Raw genomic sequence first — 14,988 nt, 5'->3', positions numbered from 1 at the left:
AAGATGATCAAATTGCTAATTCTAAAAGATGAAAATGAGAATTTCTAAACAGGAATTGGATCGATAAACAAATGGAGGACCATAGATGTAGATTAAAATACAGATTAGATACAGGCTTTTTTTTTTACAGGTAATATCCAGATTTTTGTAGGCTTAAACCCTTGGACGCTGTACACAACAGTTCAGATATATAATAGTCTAATAATATAATAATATAATCTAATCTAATCTAATATAATCTAATCTAATCTAATATAATCTAATATAATATAATATAATAACAATACATAATGTAACATGTAACAATAATATCATATATATTTGTGTGTATATATATATATATATATATATATATATATATATATATATATATATATATATATATATATATATATATATACATATATATATATATATATATATATACATATATATATATATATATATATATATATATATATATATATATATATATATATACATATATAAATTAAATTAATAAATTAATTTTAATATAAAATATATAAGAATAAAAATATAATATACAATAACATCATAGTATAGACTTGGCTTAGGCAACTTATGTAGTCTCCCACTATTTTTAAGGTGTGCTGGTATCTCCAAGGTATCTCTTGTGCTGTTCCAGCCGTAGCTGAGTGGGAATAAATTATTAAGAAATCCGTTGTAAACTGTTTTGCCACAATGCTAAAAGAGTAAGAGCTATATGAGTGCTTCTAAGCAGTTGTCACACTTTTATGACACACTTGTGATTCATGACTCCTCGTCTACTGTCTATTTAACTCTAAATGGAGCCGTAGTTTTACAAGATAAGCATCATGTGGTATTGAACAAACATCAAGCTGGTGATTAAGACCATAAACTCGTTAGCAGAAATGGTTAAATCAGCACATTTTCACATGGACTACAATCTGTCTCCTTTCTCAGAGGTGTCACAATCTGCTGTCCATTCAAGAGAATTCAGCAAAAAGGCTCTACAGCATTGGCTTAGCTTTTCAGATCTCATAATAAAAAAAAAGAAAAAGTCCATCTGTCGACGATAGTCTAATGCTGGTTATCGCAGGCAGCGAACGAGGTCCCTCCACAGTGTGAGAAGGGGTGACTCAGGGTGGTCGTAATGTCATTGGAGCTAGGCCTCCTGAGAAATGTTCTACATTTAGTCTGGGAATGGTAAGAAGAATTCAAATGTAAAATGCTTTGAATGACTTCAAATTAAAAACTTAGTTGTGGACTTTTAAGTCACATGCTCAATTTAGTTATATTACTTGTGTTAGTCATGTTTTCATATACTGAACTTATGATATAGCAAGAAGCATAGCTGGCGGGCAAGAAAGGATTTCTCCCTGTGAAACATAATTTTACTCAAATTAATTACCAGCGCCACATTTATTAGGGGGAAAAATTAAAATGCACAGACATTAACAATAAATGCATATAAAGCTGTTTCATTGTGTCGAACGCCCCCTGGGGCTTTTCTCACATTCAACAAAGTCAAAACAACGCTTAAAACACTTTGGAATATCCTGCTCCCTGCTCCATTACTCCTCATCTTTCCCACAGTAACGTTCCTCAGCCCGACTGTACCAGCAGCGAAACTCCAAATTGCCTGTTTCGACCTTTCACTAAAGATGTGCTTTACTTCCAATGAAATGCGGAGCATACTTGTCTATTATTGCCTACATGAGTCACTTGGCTTTGTCTTGCAGTGTTGGGAGTATCAGTCATTAGTACAGCAGCTACAGCAGAGCTTCAAGTTTTAAAAATATCTCCTTCTCCACCATGCAGGCACACAGCCATATAGGCAGCTTTTTGCTGCTTGGTAAACCCACTTAGCGAAGACTCTTGATGGCTTGATGTGTTATCGCGAAGCCAATTTTCCCATGGACTCGGAGGATGTAGTATTTTTCTGTGTATGCAATCAAGCCAGTCATTTTGCGCACACACAGGGCAGAGGCATAGCGGTTATTAGCCCCTTGGCCCAGCTTTCTTGTCTCTCTCATTCACTCGGTTTTACAACAATGGATTGCTTTCATGGATATTTCGAAGATGGTAACACTTAAAAGTCAGTTGCCCTCTGCAGAGCTGTATTTGTCGACGAGCTGCCCTGTTAGCAGACTGAACAATGCAACTGAATTCATTTCACTTTCCTTGTTGTGAAACTGCACCACACTGTTTTGCCCTGAATTGTGCAAAGAGTTGATGGCTCTGGGCTTAATTGTGCAAACTGATCTGAATAGCAGTTTTGAGTCTTTTTTTTTTTACATGGAGCACATGACAAAGTTAGCTATTCTGGAGGTCCTCCATGGACTCCCTGCCTGCCTGTGTATTGCATCAATCATCTTCCCATCCAAGTTCTCTCTAAATTGAAAACCAGCATGTTAGGATGTATGCCAATGAGAAATGGAGCGAAAGCGGCGTCAGGTCCGCGTGCAGGCAGGCTGAGTCAATTTGGTGCACCACATCGCAGGTAGATCTGTCGGCTGGGGTCCCTCTGCGGTAATGAATAGTCTTTATTTTAAAAAAGCGAGAGGCAAGAGCGAGATGGTGGAGTGGAAGGACCTGTTTGCCAGCTACTATGGATGGCTCTTGGCTCCCAAAGGAACAAGCCTGCTTCAGTGCAATGCTGCCATAAAAACGCTGAGGCATTGGCTTGCCAAGACCAAGCCAGCCTAGGAATGATGGTGATGATAATGTGGGTTATTTCAGAGCTGTTTGCACAGCTTTACTGGGTTTCATTCAGCTCCATAACAACTGAGTGACTTAAGCTATTATCTCACCTAATTATCACAGGCTATTCCCACCAGTAATATACTTTACATTTTCATGGAGCAGGAAGAGGCAAGAAAAATTGGACCAATGGGAGAATTTCAGCGACATTATTTGGGGTCTTATATGTTTTCAAATGTGTCACTTCCAGCGCTTTTGTTGTAGGTGAGGGGCTAGTAGGATCCAAAGAGCGGACACTTTCTGAGTATAGAGAGAGATTTATTGATTTCCCACAGATTCCTGTGAATTCTTCCAGCGGAACCTTCAGAGACTGGCAGACCGGCGAGCATCAGGAGGCAGGCAGGCAGGGGAGCAAACGAACGAGCAGGCAGGCAGGCTTTCACTGGCAGGAGGAAGACAGGACAGGTTACGAATCAAGGTCAAGCACAAACAACGTAAGCTGAGGCCGAGAGCTGTTTTACCGCAGGGCAATCAACAATCTGGCGCTGGATAGCAGGCAGAGCTGGTCTTAAATAGGTGGTGCGTTGATTGCTGAAATGTGGATCAGCTGTGCCTCCAGGTCCCAGCTGACCACGCCCACCAGGGAACAGGAATCACCACAGCTTTGGTTTACTGTTGTCATTTGTTGCAACCACCCAGAAATCGTGTAATGTGTGAGCTGTCACATTTACAGCTGCAGCTCAGGCGAGGGGCTGAGGGCAGAATAGTGTAAGAGGTTAGAGAAAGGGCCGGAACAGGGAAAGTAACTGTGCATGGGTGCTTAAATGTGTGTGTGTGTGTGTGTGTGTGTGTGTGTGTGTGTGTGTGTGTGTGTGTGCGTGCGTCTGGTTTACTGCAGTCTCTCATGGGTCCAGCCATAATTTCATTTCCTTCCCCGCGGGCAGGAAAAATAGTGGTTATCTATATGGCTCAGGTGCAACCTGATAGCGATATGAGTGACATTTGTTATTATTCTGAGATTTTTCTCTCCTCCTGCGTCCGACCGGTGGGTGTCCTTGTAAGGTGGGCAGGGAGAGATTCAGTCAGTTAATAGACCCCCGCCATGCTGGATACCAGTCACCTCAGAAAAAAGACCATTTATATGGCTTACCCACAAACAGATGGGAGCAAAGGTGCCCGAATCATTTGAGAAAAAGAAATAACAACTTCCCTTTTTTTTTTCCCACAGGTGTTGGAAATGATATTCTCAGTTGAAAAAAGAATATATATATAGGTCACACCGGCTGCACGAGTGGTTAGCGGGGGAGACAGTGAAAAGAGGGCAGAGGGAGAAGGGAGGGGAGAGTGATAAATGTTGGGAGGGAAGGAGATGAAGGTGAATAAGATGAGGAGGAGCAAAGAAGGTGGGGGGGGGCAGAGTTAATAGTGTACCAGTAAGGCAGGCATCAACAGGGGAGTTGTTATCACCCAGCCATACTCGCAAGCCTTCAAAACACAAACAAACCTACTTCTTTCTGCTTAATCCTGAGGTAATACTTTACCCCAGACCCCCTCAGCTCTAATACTTTTTTTCTCTCCCCTCCAGTAAGGAAAATAAAAAAAAAAAAGTGTAGTAAAGCTGCTGGTTTTTTTCTTCTTCTTCTCTGTGAATCAATCCCTCATGCTTTCAAGGGCACTTGTTATACCAACCTGCCCCTATTCCTCATTTACTGCTTCTAAAATCCCAACTACTGCCACCAAGCAGAAGCTGCCTCAGCGCTGGCTGCTAGCTGAATGGCCAGGGACTGGTTTCCAGCAAGTTCTCAGCAAAACAGAAAGAAAGCAGAGCTTGTTTGGGAGGTAGAGAAATATGAAAAGCAGGTTTGACTCCACACTGATCTGCATTGTCTGCTGCATACTTGTCATGTTAGATTTTGTAAGTCATGTCTTGACTTTTCTGGGAAAATTCCCACAGATAGCATAGTTCTTTATAGTTTTTTTCCCCAAGTGAAACCTCAGACTGTTTAGAAATATAGATTTCACAGGTATCAAATGGTTCTCCACAGCAACAGCCTAAATTTAATACACCACACTGCCAGACTCATCGTTAGCTTGTGATGAATGATGCACAAGCATCATGCCAACTCCACTGATCCGGGTACCAGCGCAGGTTTCAGTGCGTTGGGGTGTCCGATGCTCAGCCCATATCGAAACACTTAAAACATGTCCAGATCTGGCAACCTTCTTACATGACAGCCTAATTTTCTAGATGCGTTCAGTATGAAAAGTATGATGCCTTGGTTGGAAAAGAATGTATTGATTTTGGACTAAAAAATGCACTTTGAAATATTAAAACTCTAGACATTGTTATTGTCTTGTCTGTTTGATGTGATACACCGCAAAAACTTAATTTTTCCCTTTAAAGTCTAACAATTCTCATATTTGTAAAGTCGGTGAGTTTCTGAAGGACGGAGTGAGAGATGACTGAATCGGAGAACAAAATAAAAAAGGTGGACTTCATAACATTATCTGTAATGGCTACAATTCCCTCACTGCTCCTGGCTTTGAACTGCAGCTCCCCCTTCTTTTCTGTCTGTGATGCATGTTGTCTGGAGGATCAGGCAGTGCACAGAGAGCCAGGCACGAGGGGCCAGAGCTGATAAAGAAGCGAGGCTGCTATCAGGACACAGGGCCTGATAAAGGACAACACTCACCACCGCCACTTCCTGATTTATAGCTCCTACAACCTCAGAAGAGCCACGACCACAGCAACCCCATTTTACAGACACTTATATTTCATGTTTATTTATTTTTGTCACAGGAAACCCAAGCAAGGGAGCTCTTTTGTCCAGTATCTTTTTCAGCCTAACACCCCAAACCTACCTGCAGTGTTGAGATAGGAGGAACAACGACATTTTTAACTGAGTCTGCTTGTAAATTATAGATTTAAAGTGCATGACAAAAACAATACATGCATCCAAACATTACTCTTTAGTGTGAGTGTGTTACACCTGATTCTAAAGGCAGGGGTGCCATTAGGGATCTTTACAGGCCTGCACCCTTCTCTGAAGTCTTTTACAAGATTTTAGGATTTGGTTGCTGCAGTTTTATTCACATCCAGCAAACAAGAAGAATTAAAGCGACAAGTTTAGTGTTGAGCATTGAACCCAAGAGGCAATATCTTTTAGATCTTGCTTTGGGAAAAAAGAGTTACAGCATGCAGTTAATGATGTACTCTTTGTGTCCTGCGTGTTCTACTTTAAATGGCCTTTACACAGGATGCAATGGGCTCTCTGCTCTACTTCTAAACCCATCATGTCTTATATGTTCCAAGATTGGCTGTGCCACCGTGCACTTTGAGCTGAAGTTAAAATAGTTTTAACTTGGATGCGGGGTTCCGTGACGTCTGTGTGTCCGGTCGAAAGGGAATCTGGAGTTCTACGAATTGCCTTTCTCAGGAAATTGCCAGAAATTGTGTAAAGTGATGACTGCCTAAAGCTGATTCTCGTTTCTGTAAGCCTCCGTGCATCTCTCCTCAACAGGCTGTCAAATTACTCTGTATTCAGCCTGAAGTAGACCCGGAAGCGGTCACTGTGCAGGTGCAGCTCCCGAATGAGCCTCAACTCGCCAAACTCCTATCTTGTCAAAAGGAAATTATGAACCTACATCCTCTTTAGCTGCTGCTCATCTCCTCACGGAGTAATGCAAAGCCAGGGCTTCCCTCTTACCGCCCAACAGATCCATCCTGCATCCGAGTTTGCAGTTCCTGGATATCTTTACAGACCTCTTCCAACAGATGCCTAACTTTGATACAGTATGCATGTGTGCACTCTGCTCCCCATGCGCTGCACCCTACCCCTACGGTGAGCACATGCATACTGTATCCTAAGTGAAAACCACTATAAATTTCAGTTGCAGCTTTATAGAAGTTTGCAGTCAATTTCCCATTTACTTCCACTGGATACTTTAAGAGAAATGGTTTATGAAAAGCCGCATATGGCCGAGTCAGGGCTGTTAATCCAGTGAAGGAGTGAGTGCTAACAGCAGATGAAGAGATGGAGGACATGCAAGAATCTAAGGGGCTAATAAACAGATTAATACTGTGGAAGGTTCCAGTGGGCAGCATTGCTCTCTCAATTAGTGGTAGATCAGCAGCAGTTATTAGCTTGCCGTTAATTGAATGTGATGGTGAGCTGCGCTAATGCAATCCTTGTGGTTTGACTGGTGTCGGAGGGAAAGGTGTCTCCACTCCTGCCCCACATTTACCTTCTCATTTATTTTCTGCCCTCGTGAGGCACATGTTGGTACCCTGGACGTGTCTGATCCTGTCTTACTTTTGCATCAGGGAGAAAATTTGCCTCCAGAAAAAACAAACAAGTGCCCAAAAGATGATCCAAGTGAATGGAAAATCTGAAAAGCCTCCCAGTGTTGTCCGTTTCAAGAAGGGAAACAGATTCGATCCACCCAGGTTGGAATCACATGTACAGAAACAAGAACGTCTTAAGACGGATCATAACAACTCCGCAAATTTATGAGTAAAACCAGTAAAGTATCTTTCCTCATTCTATTCTGATGAGTTTCCCAGTGGGAACTGGTACAAAGCTTCGCTGTGGGACCAAGCAGAATAGCTTGCATTTAGTATAAAGCCTTTATTTTAAACATTCTTCATTAGGCAGAACTCTTTCAGAGTTTGTTTTTTTTTTTGTCCTTTTATTTGCATGTTTGTATCAAAAATGCTTGGTTTTAACATATCATATGAGCTAACTGTAGAGGCAAAGTTTCCTTGTTTCAGAATAGTCAAAACAAACCTCAGCTGGACTGTTTTTACACTTCCTCCACATTAGCTTAGCATCTCTGCACGTAATCACCTTCACACTTCACAGCTTTGGAAAGAATACATAAAGAAAATAAAGTTTTCTTTAGAATTAAATTGTTCCATAAAGCAATGATGGCTGCTTGTATCACCATAACATGGTCTTGATATATGTAAATAAATAATACGAACAAACATACGAGCTATTGGTGAAACTTACAGACACACACATGAATGCACACTAAGTTTTTTTTACTGTTCTCCATCACCATCCAGATGAAGCTTGCACCAACTGCTCCTTTGGGGCGATCTGCGATGCCCAGACCGGACAGTGTGTGTGTCCGTCAGAGTGCGTGGAGTCCCACCAGCCTGTGTGTGGCAGCGACGGCATCACATACAGCAGCGAGTGTGAGCTGCATGTGCGGGCCTGTAGGGAACAGATGGACCTGCGGGTGGCCAGCCAGGGAGAGTGCAGTAAGTAATGTATACATTTATGTAGTATGTGGCTGATCATTTTCCCTTCTGTCTCAGTCTGTATTTGTTAATCCATAAAGGTTACAAGGTATCTTGGCTTGAGTACAAATTCTGACTAATTAGAGTTTGATTGCAAGAATAATGAGATTACATTCACTTGAAAAAACATGAAGTGATTTGAAGTGGGTTTTTTTTTTTTTTTAAATATTTTATGAATATTAAAGGTATAAATTATATATATTACAAAAACCAAACAACCTCAGGCTTGCAGAAAGGGATTTAAACTTCATCCTATTCAGGTTGGGTGGAAATAATTTCTGTTCCATGTGTTGTTTTTTTTATCTTGAGATGTTTGCACATATCTAATGTGGTTACCATGGTGCTTTTCATTCATTTATTCCTGACAAACATTTTAATCTTTGTGTTGATAATATCTATCGAATCATGTATTTCTCCTTCTTGTGGCCTGTTATGCACTGACTTGTCTCTGCTTTGTGTTCAATACAGAAATGTGTGGCAACAAAATATGTACCTGGGGCGCCCGGTGTGTCCAGAATAAGTGTGAGTGCCCACAGTGCTCAGGCGAGGCCCTCTCCTCCGTGTGTGGAAGCGATGGAAATACCTATGATAATGAGTGTGAACTCTTCAGGTCCTCCTGCATGCAGGAGCAGCGAATTGATGTGGTGAAGCCTGGCAGCTGTGATGAAGGTAGGAAATGGACTTTGAAATGTTGTAATTATGTTAACCAATCGGCCATTGAAGTGGTGTAATTATCCTTACCAACTGACCTGTGGTACAGTGTTTAGTCATCTGTAGGTTCTCATAATGGTGGGCTATGCCTCAGACAGCATGCCAATAATCCCACTCTGGCAAAGATTGCAGAGAAATTTATAGTGTGTGTCTGTAAACACACACTGTTCCAGTTCTAAAGTTACCTTTGGGTGATTAAATGCGTGTCAGCCGCAACTGTTTGAAACCAACTCCAGTGGCTTTACAGTTTTTTTGTTTATCACCAGGATTTTAATTTGTTTGCTGCAGCTGTTTGTTGTTTATGCCTTGCAGCAGTTTGACTGTTTTTATGAGATGGGTGTAGTCAGAGTGACGTAACCCGTCGGGGGGCTGTTTTTTTTGTTTTTTTTTGTTTGTTTTAATCCCAACATTCGGATTGCATTGTGCACATTCTGTTTAAGGCTAAAATAACTAGAAACTGCACTTACTGTGCATAAAACTCCTGTTTGTTTAACTGCAAGCAAGGATTGATAAGAAATTATCAAAACGGTTTGACCTAGCTGTTAATGTTGCTTCCTTTGCTGAAAAATGACAACAAAACAACCATCATGAATCAATGCATAGTGAACAGGACTTTGGTGTGGGAACTTCCTGATTTGTCTCCGACTAACAGCTTGTCGCTCACTCCTGCACGACATAAAAGGAAATTAAATTGTTGTGATAGTACAATTAGTCCAGCCTGTAAATTACATGCAAACACGTTACCCAGAGTGAAACCTTCATAGTTAGTCTAACACGTGCAGATAATGCAGCTGGAAGTGGAAGAACTCCTGCATGTTTGTGTTCAGTGGGAGTCAAACTAGCCAGGAGGAGCTCAGCAAGCTCCGTAGCTCCTAATCCTACACGCCGCTAAGAGGAAGAACCATAACAGATAATATGCTTCTTATTTGTAAGAAAAACACCAGCATTTACTGAATCTACAGCGCTGTCAAACCGTCCCATTCACTGGTGGACAATGAAACCAATTTGCCACCAGAAATTGCTCATCAGTTGTTTTTGTCTGAGATGTAATAGGTCAAGCGGAAAAAGCCCAATACTGACAAGCTGAAAGAGGAGATATCACACCTGTCGTAGCAGAGCTGCACTCACTTAGGTCAATGAATCAATTCCTCACCCGTGCTCTTACACTGGGACATGGATGGTACTCCCAATAAACGGCCTAGCGAGGCTATGTTCATAACACAGTTTAACCATGAGCATTAGAGACTCATCAGAGAGAATGGATTAGCTAATTAGATCTCAAAGACTTCTGAGAAAAAAAATACATTGGCCCAGTATTTCACAATAGAAGCTGTAGCTGTATGAATGGAAGTCTGTTGGAGCAGCAGAGGTTTTGGAGTCAGGACTATACCAATACGATTAGCGGATATTGCACTTCAAGAATATTCTGCACTGCCTTTCACATTCAGTTTCAACAGTTTGCGCTGTTTTATAATAAAAAACTTAAGTAAAGACTTCCACTGCCTACAGGAGGTGTAGCTAAGGCTGAAGAATTGCAAAATATAAGTGAATAAAGGCTGATGAGTGAATGAGGAATACTGTAGCTTTGCTTTCACATAGCATTTGTCACCATGGGGGCAGGGTTTGTTTATGTTATGACAGTCCTTCTATCCAATTAGACTCCCAAATGTGCCAAAAAATGGCAATCAGTAAGAGTACTTCTGATTTTCACGCCTCTAGCTCCCTTTTTTCCTCCACATTCTGAAGATATTGGATCTAATTTACCGTGCAGATCATATCTTGATCCACACTGACAGGCCAAAGCAGAATATCACAGTCCCTCACACAACCCTTTATGAAGTCAACTCTGTTGGGAGCAGCATGCAAACGTCTGGTTGTCATGCAGATAGCAGCGACCCGGTTCCCCTGTGTGTAGTGGGTCGTCGCAGTGAACGTAGTCATCCTCTGACAAGGTGTGAAGGGGAGCAGATTACACCTGCCAGCAGGAGGGATGGCTGGAGAGAAGAAAGTGGGTAGATGGAGGACTGAGCAAACAGATGAGGGGAATCCACTTCCATTTTGATTGCTTGCCTGAGGTATTTCATTCTTGTCTTTATTTTTTTGTCTTTTTTTTTTTTTCCCCCTTACTACCATTGTCAGCCGCGCTGCTTCTACAGGCCTGTGAGGCAAATAATGCCTCTAAAGCTTCTGCAGTCCATTTAACATCATTTCATTGACTGAGATGAGTGACCTTTTTGTATTTGGGGCATGAAGAAATGTGAAACTGTAAGCCCTCAATGCAGACTAACTGTTAGCACACACTCAGAGCCTCACACTCTCCCATTATCCATTCCTTGTCTGGCATCGCACAAAAATGCTCTCATCTACCTCCCCAAGGGAGTCTGTGAATATCCTGCTTTTTCCATCACTTGCTCATTTTGATTCAGAGAAAAACCATCAGGCTTACACAATAGAAGCCATTTTTTTTCCTTTTCTTTTCTTTTTTTTTTGCACACTCCCCCATCACTCCCTGCTGTCCCACCCACTCAAGCCTCTCCGTTTTGCGCTGTGTTCCGTCAAAATTGTGCCATTTGACAAAAAACACCACCGGTGCGTTTGCAGATAGGGATGGAGATGGGATTGTCAGGAATCGATAAATTTCACCCCAGGGGCAACTTCTAGTTCTGTCTTTTCCTGAAAGCTCTTTCCCAGCCTGGATGTTTCCCAGCCCCCCCTCAGATCTGACCCGTATCCTCAACAGGACTTGAATGCCACACAAGCACAAACGATGCTGGCGGTTTTCCCTGCTGGCTCCCTCTGGCTTCATGGCTTACTAAGGATTTGTTGCTTATAAATTCACCCCTACCTTGATCTATGTGGGGTGGGCTTTTTATTTTTATTTTTTTTGGCAAAATTAGAAGTATATATCGCATAACAAAGCACCCCTGTCACAACTTGTAATACTGTATTTTCTAGACAGCTGAAAAGCTCTACATCATCGGTATGAAATCAAAGATAAGCCCAGAGAGGAAGTAAGCACGTGATTTATTTGCTTATGTAGGCTTGCCTAAAAAAAAAAAAAGCATTCTCATTAGTCTTGTTGGGAGGAGGGGGGGGGGGGAGGGCAGAGCATAAAAATGGAAGTTGTTTTCTCCTGCCTTTTATTTAGCAGTAATGAAAAATGACAGTGTTCCCACTGTTGGCCATACAGGGAAATTTATCACCTGTTTAATTTCACACCCGGGTAGGCCTGGCCTCAGCTCCTTTACTCGACACTGACAAAGTGGCAACTGAGAGTGGTGCATCACCTATAGGGGGGGGCGGGCCCTTTTTTAATTGAATAGACATATAATAAATAAGATTATAACTGGAGGATCGCATCGTGATGTAGAATCCACACCCACCCCTCCTCTCCCCGCTTGGATGGGATCAAACTCCAAAGTACATAAAAAGCCATCTCAAAATAAAGCCAAACGGATGGCTGAGCGGGGAAGGAGCTCCTCGTGGTGAGATCAGCGGATTTTCCTTTCAAGCTCCATCTATCACATCTGAGCTCGACTTGGAACCTGCTGTTGTGGCGACTAAATTTCTTTCCACCCGCAGCCGTCTCCAAACACCCCATCCTTTTCTCCTCAACAGGTGTGTCGAGCCATCCGTCTATGGTTGGGGAACTTTGTTTGGAGTAAGACCCTAACGCATCCATCAAGATCTCGCAAAGGAACTGATAAATGGAACAAACAGTAGCGCTGCTCGTTTTCCTGAAAATGTCACTTGTGACATTTCCTGCTACGAAAACTATGGATTTGCGAGCTGACATTTGTTTCTGTGATGATGTCAGAGGAATAATAATATTGATAATAATAATAAAACCAGCCTGTCTTGCTGCTGATGTTAGCATGAGCATTCCCGCTGACCAAAGCCGAACACACTGTCTCCTATGTCTTCTATTGTTTGTCCATATTCAACTCTTTTGCTCCTCTTTCCCTACTCCTTTAACACACCAGGCAGCTTTGACAATAGACTGTGTCCTTCACTTCTAATATCATTTCTCTTTTAAAATTCGTCTACTTTTCTTAGAAGTTATTCTTATGCAATCCACGTCCTTTCTTCTCTACGCGGAGAATTCTGTCTCCTTAATAGAGCTCCCTCGGCTAAATAGACTCAGGCCTCTGACATGATTGAGTAAAAAGGAACGGATGGGCAGCGCAAAGAGAATAGCTGATGCAGCCATCTTAGCTGGGAATATATTAATTGAAAGGTTCATAGGCAGCGCAGGTGGCCGACACATCAAAGTACAACGGCTAATTAGGGCCCCCCTTCGCCTTTCACTTTTATTTATTCATTTCTAATGTCTTACCTCTTTTATTTATTTATCTTGCCACTGTGAGGGGGGCCTGAGCGGAATATGAATTGGCTGCACCCGCATTTCCTTTTCACTGTGTCTTGCTGAGCTGGCGTACAGTAAACACAGATGCAGGAGCCTCATCAGCGCCTGAGTGCTTTCACTTTCTGATCTGTCCCCTTTTCGAAATGTTTTCATCCGAAGCCAAATACTTGCAATAATGTCACCGCGCGGCCGTTAAACTCGGACTGCAGTTCGCAGTCAATACGATCTTACAATCACGTGAAAGGATTAAGGTTGGAGGTTACATGGGTTTAAAATGGAGACAGAGTGAATCCTAAACTAGTTTTGATGTTTGTGGGTGGGGGGGAGGGGTCTCCAATCCACTCCAGTTCCCCCATTGTGTCCACAGATAATGAAGTCAGGGGCTTCTCCACTGTATCGACCACTCAAAGCTCTCACAACCCATCGCTGATGACCCATATAAAAATTTTTTTTAAAAAAACAAGCCGAGGCCTCATCTGCGTCTGCCCCTCCTCTGCACTGTGACCTTCTCCATAATCTACTTTAGAAGATGGGTTATGCTAAGTGGTACTTCCATCACTACCACATTGATTTCACCATTAGAGGAAACGCATCAATACGCAGACTTGAATGAGCCCTAAAAGGAGACAAGAAGACAGGAGGAGGAAAAAAAAAAAAACACCTCGACTGCTGGATTATTCTTCGAGTCTTGTCGGCTGCACTGGGAGCTTTTAGTTGGACGGCATCTCTTTTCGGAATAACAAATTTGTTTCAAATGAACTTTTCTGCCTGTCTCGTGAGCCCCTCTCCCTGTCTGACATTCCCTGCATCTTCCAGGCTGCTTTCATGCCCTGCCTTCACGCACGTTCACCTAATCTCCCCCCGGACTCCGACTGGAGGAGAAATTTGCAACATCAAAAGCGGGATCCTCCCAGTTTCTTCGTCTGCATGATTTGTTTTTCTTAAATGAAACTACAAGCAACATCCTCTCAAACAGTGTTATTCCCTCTCTCTCTCTCTCTCTCTCTCTTTTCCACCCTTTAAGTTGTTTAGTGAAGCTACGAATGCCGAACAGTAATTATATTTTGCATGTCCTGTCTGACTCTGTTACAAGGAGCACAGATTTAGCATTTCCCTTTCTTTGCATACAGAGAGCATCATTTTAAAACAAAGGAATGGCCTCACAGGGTCACAGTTAAAGATCTGATTTGACAACTTCCTTTAAGGTCTCAAGAGATAATGAGATTTTACAGAACACTTTGCAATTAGTCGCGTTTTCATATCAGGAAGCAGGAACCCAGAAAGCAGGCTTGACCACTAATTCTCTGTGCAAATCAGGGGCCAGAGTTTTCCTCCCTTTTTTGCTTCTGATTTAATGGAAATGAAAGAATGCCTCATTGGCGGTGCAGAGATGTCTAATTTATTAAGTCAGTCTTTGGCCCTCGCTGCACTGGGTCACTATCTTGGGCTAGCAGCAGCACCCTTTAGTTCATTCTCCATGCTGCTGATATGGGGGAAGTGTAAATAATCTCGACTCTGTTCTGCTACTAACATGAAAATGTGTGTTTTGATGAATTGAAACCGCATCACTGTTTCTTGGTGCTAGTGATTTTGTATTTCTGGTGTGTGTTTATGTGCAGATTGTGGCTCAGGTGGTTCAGGTTCAGGAACAGAGAGCTGTGAACAGAGCCGCTGTCGCAAGTTTGGAGGGTTCTGGGACGAGGACGTGGAGGATGAGCCTTGTGTCTGTGAATACAACTGTGAAAGTGTGCCGATGAGCCCGGTATGATCATCCCAAAAACATACAAACAAAAATGAATCAGTCACTTCCCATTTTTCACTTTAATATTCTTAAAGTCCAAATTTTGACACACAAACATGAGAAACTTAAGTTTTATTTCTCCTTTAATATTGAATGTTAACTTGATTTTACCACTTTATT

The 14,988-nt window shown here is 42.1% G+C and overlaps 1 protein-coding gene across 1 annotated transcript in view; it reads left to right on the top strand.

The window, feature by feature from the left end:
- Positions 1-14,988, top strand: part of agrn (agrin) — a gene marked incomplete at its 5' end in the record, with an annotated part of 277,398 nt that overhangs the window by 208,211 nt on the left and 54,199 nt on the right. The window contains 3 exons of the mRNA XM_079239816.1: positions 7,754-7,951; positions 8,459-8,659; positions 14,687-14,829. Of these exons, the coding sequence (XP_079095942.1) occupies positions 7,754-7,951; positions 8,459-8,659; positions 14,687-14,829 (542 nt within the window). The remainder of the gene's footprint in view (positions 1-7,753; positions 7,952-8,458; positions 8,660-14,686; positions 14,830-14,988) is intronic.

The sequence above is a fragment of the Telmatherina bonti genome (genome assembly GCF_933228915.1).
Source record: "Telmatherina bonti genome assembly, chromosome: 4".
NCBI lineage: Eukaryota > Metazoa > Chordata > Actinopteri > Atheriniformes > Telmatherinidae > Telmatherina > Telmatherina bonti.
The sequence above is the reverse complement of the archived record's forward strand: the minus strand, read 5'-3'. Positions and strand labels throughout refer to the sequence as shown.